This window comes from Lupinus angustifolius, chromosome LG20 (assembly GCF_001865875.1).
Source record: "Lupinus angustifolius cultivar Tanjil chromosome LG20, LupAngTanjil_v1.0, whole genome shotgun sequence".
NCBI lineage: Eukaryota > Viridiplantae > Streptophyta > Magnoliopsida > Fabales > Fabaceae > Lupinus > Lupinus angustifolius.
The window spans coordinates 20346933-20357877 of NC_032028.1; the positions used below are offsets into that span (position 1 = coordinate 20346933).

At 30.7% G+C, this 10945-nt stretch overlaps 1 protein-coding gene across 1 annotated transcript; it reads right to left on the reverse strand.

Moving 5' to 3' along the window:
• Positions 4727-6778, reverse strand: LOC109335232 (transcription factor DICHOTOMA-like). The gene is made up of 2 exons (XM_019571347.1): positions 5116-6778; positions 4727-5023 (listed from the first exon to the last, which is right to left on the reverse strand). Exons 1-2 carry the CDS (start codon positions 6323-6325, stop codon positions 4992-4994), a joined length of 1242 nt encoding a protein of 413 aa, XP_019426892.1. The 5' UTR covers positions 6326-6778; the 3' UTR covers positions 4727-4991.

Below are 10945 nucleotides of genomic sequence, written 5' to 3' on the forward strand. Positions count from 1 at the left end.
GACCCACCTAATAAGATTAATACTTTATTTTTTTATAAAGAATATAATAGAATAGAAAAAGAACATTTTCCTTATCATTCTCCAAACATATTGCTTTCACTTCGTGTCCCTCAAATTAGGAACATTCAAATTATGAGAATGTGGAAGTCCAAAGTTCCATCCTTTCCTCCAATTCAACTATATTCTATCAATTACATTCTTCTAAAACATATCAAAATTAAACACTATTTATGAAATCGGGAGCACATGATCTTCTATCTCATAAAGTGTTACTTAATATAATTGGTGAGGAAAACATGTAATGATTAAACTTTTAAATTAAATAATTTTTCCAATCAATGATATTAAGTAGCACATGAAGTGATAAACTTTGTAGAATAGAAGATGTGAAACCATGTAAGAGTATCCTTAAAAAATGATTAAAACCTAACGGCGTTTTTCATCACTAAGGTATTTCTACACACGGATCAAAGGGAGGACAAGATCAAAGAGGAGTTCATCATGAAAGATGAGAAATAGGTTAGCTTAATTAAATTGCTATATATACTTGGTAGCTGAAAGTGGAAGAAGGCTAGAATTGAATTGAATTGAAGCTTGCATGTTAGTAGAGACAAGTATAGGACCACTTAATAAAGTATGTTCCCTTAAAATTAATCCATATTTTTTGGGACAAAAACTCATACCTTCGCCTAAAATTCAAGCTACAAGCAATTACATCCCACCTTGTCAATGAGTTGTACTACATCTAATTTAATTAAGTATGGAAGCATATTTTTTGTCCTAAGTTTGTATCATTCTATACATCCTTTCATTTTATGTCAAAAAATATAAAGGTGATATATATTAAATTTATGTTTTACTTTTCTAACCAAAGAGAAAGAATGATAGATGGAGTGATATACATCTTGAGGGGACGGAGATCACCTGTCCCACACGGTGTCTCACTTCATGTCTCAAACCAATCAGATTGTTCTATTTTATTACTTTTTACTTTTAATTTTTTTATTTTATCTACATGTTAATATATGATTGGTTTGAGATAAAAAATGGATACGATTGAGAACAAGTGATCCCCATCCATCTTGAGGCAACAGATTTCACTCCATTGAGTATAGCAAATTCTTTTGCATCCCTTCTTCCCACCATTTGGAATGCCCAAAATGGAAAATTCAAGTGGATAATATAGTAACTACACTATCACACATCTAGTGTAATTTTTTTTTTGGAAATTATAGGATTAATGTAACTTTAATAGAAATCGTGTATGCTATCTATGATTAAGGGAAGTCGTGGACCCAGGAATATGAGTCTTGAGGGAAGTCGTGCCTCCCATGCATGAGTTCTACTTTATTTTTTAAAATCATGTACTTTAAACATGATTTGTAAAAGTCGTGTTCCTTAAACACAATTTCAATTGTAAATTAATAGCAAAATTACTTTCTAGTCTAAGTTAAAAAGTATACATGTCAAAGTTATAAAATTACTCTTTAGTATATATGTCGAAGTTATAAAAAAAAAAAAAAAATAAACAATGGGGTGTGTTGAAGCATATACCTCCAGCTTACTATTTAAATAATAATAAATAAAGTGGAACTTGTGCATCCGAAGCACGACTTCCCCTGAATTTGTATTCCTAATCTATGACTTTTCTTAAATCGTGGATAACATATACGATTTTCTTTAAAGTTACACTAATCTTATGATTTCCAAAAAAATTATACTAGACTTATGATAGTGTAGTCAAACTACAATATCCTGGTAAATTTTCCTCCCCAGTTTTAACTTTTAAGTCTTGAGTGTATTACTTTTCAATACATACTTTCTATTTTGAATTTATTAACAAACAAAGTTAGGATATTGTTAGCATTTCCTATAAAAAAATAAAAAAAATTAAATTATTTTGTGGCATGACTTTTGTATATTACATACTCGAGATTTTTGCAAGGGAATTTCTGAGGTAGAAAAACTGAAAACCCATGATTTTGACATAATTTTCTCTACAGTAATTTTCTAAACTTCATTTTACCCTTTCCCCCTCTTCATTTGACATAATTTTCGACTAGTGTATATGCCATAAGATCATTCAAGTGGCAAATATTATTTTTTAGCTTTTATGAGTTAAGCCGTTGCTTTATATTGTCTATTTAACTTAACTACAATGCATCATTTATTTCATGCAACATAAAATAAAATATGTTTTCTTAAAAGAAAAAAAAAATGTTACTTTACTTATAGAGTGGCAGATATATGAAGTCAAAGTAATGATTCTATTCCACCTTAGAACGAAACTAAGTTAAATATTAATAATTCATATAAAGTCATTAGTACAATAAATGATTTTTTTTTAAAAATTAGTATGCGTGTAAATTGATTCGAAACAAACTAATAAATATTATGAAGAGGAGAAAAATAAATAAAGAACAATGTGCTAAAAACATGGTTAAATTCTAAAAAACAAGACATTATATTTGTGTTGAAAGGCTAAAACACTTTAGTGATTCATTGCAAAACTATAAGAATGGTTTTGTATTTAGAATTGAATCATGCATGTCCATGTATAAAGTACTCAAAAATTGTTAAGCATACTAGTTTTGCAATAATTAATTGTAGAAAGGAAATATGCTATAGTTATTACATTGCTATTAAGCCTTGATATACTCTATTCTGATCATTCCTTACATTTATTTAAGGGTCGTGGGATTTTTATTCCCATCATTCATGAAAGCAAAAATAGTAAAATTCCAAAGACATATATATACCATGTAGAAATGAACGAAATATGAAAGATTATCTCTAGTCAACATCAATGCATTATATACTGAACTCTAAGTAAAAAACAGAGATTTCAAAAAAAAAATATATATATATATATATATCTGCACGGCTTGTTTATTAATGTCTTGAATTCCACCACATTCCTTAATTTTCTGAGAAATCAGTGCTCATAGAGTCAAATATTTGTGTATATAATTATGACCCAAGAACATATTATTATTCCATTAGTTCTAGTATTTGTTAGATCTATTTGAACCTGAGGGAAGAAATGTTTCTATTGAATCTTGAATCTTGAAAGAGTTAGACATTTTACAAAAAAATATCTGCAATTGCTGTATCAATCTCCTGCATAACTTAGTTTGTTAACCATAGGGCAAACTCCTTAGTCCTTAGCAATGTAGTTTAAAATCATTGTTTTTGTTTTTTTATTGGCAGATATTAGTATCTTAGTTGTTAGTATGTTAGTATTTTATTGTGGGTGAGCCTCCACCCTCAACCTCCTTGTGGGTGAGCCTCCACCCTCAACCTCCTTCACCCTACCATCAAACTACCTTATAATTCCTATTTTTTGTTGATGGTGCGATTCGAACCCATAACCTCCTGCACTTCATTCCTTACGACATTCTTCTTCACCATCAGACCACCTTTATGACTCCCATTTTTTGTTTAAAATCATTGTTAGGAAAGAAAAGTAACATTTGTACAAAGCAATTAATGAATAAATCTCAATATGAGGCTAATGTGAGACTATAGGCAGAGAAACAAGATAACAATGAAAACAAAAAAATGTTTCTTACAAATTACTTAAAAATTAAATATATCATCTCACATCTAGGGTTATATGATAAAATCAATAGGATAAACAGATAGTTATCCATTATGTAGCCAATCTGACTTATGAAAATTTTCTTTGCATATCTTACTCTTCTCATTATGCATTATTTAAAATTACATATGGTTCCCCTTTTCTCTCTTAAGATAGTTTAATTATAAGCATGTTAGAACTATAATGCTAGGTCAATAACTATTCTCTATGCAGTAACTTGTCAAAGAACAGATCATAAAAATAATCAGAAAGCTAAAATTCCACATATTTAGATTGCTTCACATGCATGATTTATCAATTAGAATATGAAGCAATTAATTAATGATTGCAATGCTAATAGTATTCCATGTTTTGAAACTCAGATGACAATTTCCTTATTGAATTATATATAGGTGCTGACTTTAATCTAATACCTCATTCTGTCTATGCATGTTGTGAGAAAAAGAAAGGAAATGTTTTATATGATGAAGTACTTCATAGGGCAACAACAAGAATCAAATTATATTAGATTGAAACCAATATAGAAAAAGAAAGGAAATATTTTAGACAAAGCAAACCATGCATGTTGTGAAAGCATTACAAGAAAGACATTAACTTGTATAAATTACTCTTAATATTTTGAAATTCTTGTATGATTTTTCTTGGGTCTGTTTTCAAGTTTTAATATAGTTAATTTTTTTTATAGGCACACACTTTTTAAAGGAGAAGGAAGCATAGCACACTTCCTTGGATTTAAATACCAATACTCACACTTTGGTAGGTTTGAATATATTATATATGTAATCTCTATAGTTGAAATTAATTTCATTATATGTATCTTGTTAGCTAAATTTCAAAATAATTTTTTTAAAGGTTGCTTGGTAATGTAATTAAATTAGAGGAAGCATGCTAAAATTAAATCTATAGCTCCACTGCAAGCAAAATCTGAAAGCCATTAAATTTTCTTCTGTACCACCCTCTCCTCTTGTTACAACTAAGATATGTGACTGAATTGTTTTCAAACATGGAATATATTAGTCACTTCTGAGTTCTGAACAATAACCAAATATATAAATATTAAAATATGCTAGAAGGAGCAGTTTTTTCATAACTAATTTGAAATTATATTATAGCAGCCAACCACAATTTAAATCTCTTGGTCAGAACTCAGAATTCAGAAATAATACATGGCAGCAATCTTTGTGACAAGTATCACACTCCATTGGCTGATGATGAGAAAAACATGAGGTACAAACATTGTTGAAAGGGGAATATATAAGGACAGAAAAGTTACTGGTGGCAAAACACAGAAAGATGCCTTCATGATTCCTTGGCAAAGCACTAGAGAGTTCAATTGGATCAGAAAATACTGAAAGAAGATACTAGTGTAGAAGTGGTTTAATTGGGTGCACTACTCCCAAGACTTTCCAAAGATTTGAAGCCCTGAAAAATCAACACTTACAACCTTTAAATATCATCATCAAAATGGAAGGTCTCAAAGAAGAGCATGTTTATGAAACAAAAACATTGCATACCTGTAGAGAGATTCATGCTGGCTATTGTACAAAAGTTGGATCTGCCATTAATACCATTGCCACCATTATCCCAATTTGGAGACAAATTGGTGAAGGTGTTGTAGTCAGTGTTGTTGTTGAAACTTGCTTCCTTTGGGATCATTGGATTCTGGTGATGATGATGATGAGAAGAAGACATCATTGAAGGCTTCAACTTTCTCCTGATCACAATGGATTCCTCAATCACATTGAAGTTGTCATCTCTAGGTACTTCACTACTACTCACAAAGTGAGGGTGAAGAAGCTTATTATTAGGTGATCTTGCACATTCTTCAAGCCGAATAGGTGATCTCAATTGTTGAAGGGTATGAGTGTTGTTTTCATTTGTTGCAATGCACTTTTTCTTCAAGTCTTGCACTTGAACTACCCTCCCATTATTATTGTTAGTGTTACACATCTTGTTACTAGTCCTTTCCCTTGCTCTTGCTCTTGCTTTTTCCCTTGACTCCTTCATCTTTGCTCGAACACAAGCTGGTTCCTTCTGTGCCCTTTTCAACTTCTTCATATCTTTCAAAGCATTTGAATCGTTATCAGCAATGGTGATACCTTGTTGTTCATTATTGATCCCTGAAACAACTTCATTACAGTCCTCACGATCAGAAGATGAGGAGAAGCTATTAGCATCACCTTCACTGCCATTGTTTTTCTTGCTTCTAGCTAGCTCCTTAATTGCTCTCTTGGATTTGTTGAAGAGCCACTCAAGGGTGTTGCTTGCTTTGTCAAACCCTAGCATATCTTGTAGATCGAAGAACTTTCGTGCGATCTCGATCGAAAGCCTCACCCTCCGATCCCTCAAGCCCTGAGAGGTGTAAATCTTACTGTGCCTATCTTTTTTGGCTGGTTTCTTTGTGAGCAGAGAAGAAAGCCCATAGTGATGATGAGCACCACCACCACCACTCATAATAGGGTCTTGTTTCGGCATTGTAGCAGCAACATCAGAAACAGCCAAATTGGTCAGTGTTTCTTGGATTATAGGTGTATTATGAATATGATGATGAGTTGGTAAGTTGTAGGGAACATGAACAAGTGGATCATGAAGAAGGGTGTGGTTGTTGTTGTTGTTGCTTGAAGAAGCATTTTCAGGGTTAAGGAAAGGGAAAAAAGGGTATGAATTTGAAGCTGAAGGGTAGCAAGGGTAAGGGCCTGAGGAAGTGTAAGTAGAAGGGTACATGATATGAAGATTTTCAATTGATTCCAGTGGATAAAAACCCTAGCTTTTGTTTGTGTGAGATATGAGGAGGACCACCCTTCACAGCAGAAGAAGAAGTATCTTTCTTCTTCCCTTTGAATAAAGAACTCTTTCTTTCTTCAGCTTCAACTTACACGGTCCAAAGTGATAAACCCAAGACACCCTTTTATACAAATAGTTTCTGTGAAAGTGAAACTACCTTACTGATTAGTACTACTAACACTATCCCAGAAGAAAAGGAAAGTGTGTTTGATAAAATTGATAAGAGGAAGGGATTTCATTTTAGCACAATGATGGAACTTTGCATAGTTTGAATTATTATGTGAAAATGAATGAACTATGAACCTCCATATTTATTTATCTGAGGGACCATGTTCATTATTCTGTGGTACCAAAATGGAGTGGGGTTTAGAGAGAGAGAGAAAGGTGTAGAGTAATAGTGCAAGTAACAATGAACAAGACTTACATAATTTGTGGGTTATGTACCCCATTATGTGGAAGCAACATAATCAGAGGTGGGTCAAATCATTCAACTTTTGTACGTGTTAATGTGTGTTTTTGTGTTTGTTTGGCTTTGATATCGTTAGGGTTAGGGTTCAGCTTAGTTTTGAAGGGATAAGTGAAAGGAATGGATTAATTAAAAGTAGGTTTACTTAATACATGATGTGTTAACTTTGAAGGTTTAAATTTGAAAGTGTGTGATGCAATTATACCCCAAATTTGAGATAAAACAATGCTAAAAAAAGCTGGTTTATGGAAAAGTTATCATTTATGTGTATAAATATATAACTTTTCCTATTTGAGGCTTCAACTTTTTAACCTAAGGGCCATGAAGAAAGTAAAAGGTGGGTGAAACGGGGCAAATAGTACATACCTGCTTCTTCTGTAGAAATATTATATATGATTTAACTGTTTGAAAAAAGTTAGTCTTAATTTATACAATGATGACTTATATATATATATCACCTTTTATTTAATAATGACAACAATACATATATCTAAGTTAAAATTTTATAAGGTTTTAGTGGTCACATGGAACATTTTAAAGGATAATGTAGAATGAATTTGTGAACATCAAGAATCAAATTAGTTAATTAAATAATATTTTTGTGGGTTAAAGGTGGGTAAAAGTGTCCTCTCTACTGTATCAAAAGGTGACCTAATGCATGAAAATTTAATCTTATAAATTTGAGAAGGTAGATTTATGTAGTAAAATATTGTTTTCAAGAATATGGGTTATAAGAATAATCTTACTTGTTGTAAGGAATCTCTAAATAAAGATTTATTACAAGTTTTAAAATATATTAAAAAATACCAACTCAGCAAAAAAAGACAAATTGGTAATTACAAAAATTAGGGTTCTTTTGAGGACCGTACCACCTAGTGTCATTTTCAAACCGGAAAACTCATTCAATCTCTGACACCAATTTCTCTGCTACACTTTTGAAGAGGTGGGGGTCATCCCTTTTCTCTTATCAATTTGTATATCAAGATTCAAGAAGCTTTTGTTGTTTACACAAAACCATGGCCTCTTGAATCTCTTACTCATCATTCAAAACCTAGCTACTTGGATTTCTATCATGTACTGAGTAAAGAAAATATATTGTATATAGTATCATATCTGCACCTTGGATCTGAATTTCAGTACTTTGCTATAGTAATTCTTCATTATAAACCTGTTTTGATAGGATAAGAAGGTTTTAATTCTGCACTATTTTCTAGCAGTAAGAACTGTAATACCTAACCTAACTAGCTAAAGATCTCAGTTTCTTGTTTTCCAAAGCCACCCAATAAGGGAATATAAACTGTCCCTTGACCACTTTATTTTACTTTCCTAAACTAGTAATTACAAATTCACAATTCACAACACAAATTGTATGTGCATGCAGTGTAATACTATATTTATTAATTAGTGTATTGTTAAGACATGACACAATTGATTACAAACTTTCATGTACGTGCAAATATTCACTTAAGTTAATTCTTTTTGCTACTCTGATTACTTGAGTTGGAATGCAAAAAAACATTCTTTTTTAATTTTCTAATCTGGGCATTAAGGGACTTGTTTTTTTGTTTTTGTTTTTCAGACTAATTAAATCAAGATTCCACTGCTTAACTAATTGCTGCATTTTTTTAAATGTGCACAATAATATCTTTAGTCTATATGAATTTTATTTATAAAACCATAGATCTAAATATTAAATTTATTAAATTAAAAATTATGGATTATAAGATAATCATTTTATAATAAAATGGATTCACAGTTAATCAAAATATTTCCTGTGATTTCCATGGAGTAAAGGAAGAAATAACGAACCACCTTCTTTTACACATGTGCCAATTTGTGTTGTGTATGACAAAAATGCTACAACTGATTTGGATTAAAAACGGTTCTGCAGCAGAATGGAAATCAAACTTTCTAAAGCATAATGGTTTGATAAATATGAAAAAATCAAACCATTATGCTATGGTTTGTGAAACTGTGGGAGATATGGTTATCATTAATAAAGATACCTATATATGGGAGTTATAAGCTGGTTAATAGTTAATGCAAATGAGTTTGAGGAATAAAGTGAATAAAGTCGTGAGTTCAAGTCTTAATCATAATAAATTAAAAAAATTAAAAAAAGAGTTATAAAATGGTTTAATAGTTAAGGAGAAGGAATATAGTGAAAAATATTGAGGATTTGAATCTCATGCATAAATTAAATTTGTTTAACATCATGTTCTATCTTAAGAGCTGACTATGTTTTTCCTTTATTTTGATGATTGGATGCTGAATCCATTAGGCTCTCATACATATTCATGGGTATCCATGTAAATATAGTAGGTATCCATGATTATCCAACAATTTTTTTAATTTATTTATTTGTTGGATAACTTTTTTAATTTTTTTATTCGTATATTACATTAAAATTATCAAAATAATAAGTTGAAGAGTCTGATTTTTTCATATGTGGGAAATATAATAGCTTTCACCTACCTGCAAGTTATTTTTTTAATCGTGTCCTTAAGTGTTTTTTTTGTTTCAAAAAGGTTTTTTAAGTTATTTTTATTCTTAAATAGTGCTTTAAGTTAGTTATATTTTCAAATGGTTCATATATAAGTTGTTTTCCATTACTTTTAAAGCTTAAAATTATTCTTTTTACTGGTATATACTAGTCTTGGGAAAGTAATTGAGGAATTTAGCCTTAGTCGAATTATGAGAAAAGGGGTGAAAAACATTTTCAAAGGATATAAGACTGAAAAGGAAGAAATTATAATTTTACACCTCCAATAAATAAATATATATATATATAGGAGAAAGGTCAAATTATGTGGTGATGATCAACAATATCCTAAAGTGCTTCGAATTAACATCACATCTAAGAATAAATTTCTGTACAAGTAGCTTCTTGGGACTTAAGATAAATTGTGATGTTTACTTAAAAAATGATGTAGTGAATTTGATGAATATCAAACTTGGCTTGGTTTTTTTTAAATTTATGAGAATACTAGTTGGAGTTAACCCTAAAAGACTCTCCATTTGGACTCTCGCCATCGATATCCTTAAAAAGAAACTATATCTTTTGAAAAATAGGTTTATCTCCTCTAGTGGTCATGGACTCTCATAAATTCCATACATTCACCTCTACCTCTCTATTTCCTTTCTTGTTTTTAGAACACCTATTTCAGTTATAAATGAAATCATTAAAATTAAAAGATGGTTTCTTTAGGTGGGAGGAAGGAGAAGAGGAAAATGTATTGGGTAAGTTGAAAGAAGGTTTGTATAGGTCGAAGGAAGAGGGTGGGCTAGGTATATAATATTGGAACCTCTTTAATTTGTCATTCTTATGGAAATGGAGATGGGGAACAAGAGGAAGAGGAAGATGTAGAATTATACAAAGTTATAGGGTCAACAATGCCTAAGCAAGATGGAGTTAGTCCTTTTATTAAAGAAGAAAGCTACCACATTTTACACATTTTACATGTTTTACATATTTTATGTATTTTATACATTTAACATATTTAACACATGTTGAATTGTTTTACAACATGTGTTTATTAGTTAGTTAGCTAGTTAGTTTGTAATGTAAATAAGGTTTTTCATGCTTTGATCAAATAATGAGAAATATTATAATATTCACTTTTTACGCTTTCGCATCATTTTCGTAATATGGTATCAAAGCCTTCATCCTAAAGGCTTTGGTCACTTGTGCATTCTCTAAAACTATTATCTTTCTCTTCCAAGATTCAACAAAGAACCATCGTCAACAAAAAGATCAGCAATAATAACAACAAGATCAATAACAAGATCTATAAGATCAACAACAATAAGATCAACCAGATCAACAACAACAATAACAAATCAACAACAACAACAAGATCAATAACAAGATCAACAAATCATCAACAACAACAACAAGATCAAGTTATTGAGAAAATTCAATCACGTTAAGATGAATATTCTGATTCATTACATTGTTATGATATCAAATTGAATTATCAAGATGGAGTCATTGATATTTACCCTCCATCTTGAGGGGCTATTAGAGAACAAAGCTACCACATTTTACACATTTTACGCATTTTACACATTTTACACATTTTACGCATTTTACA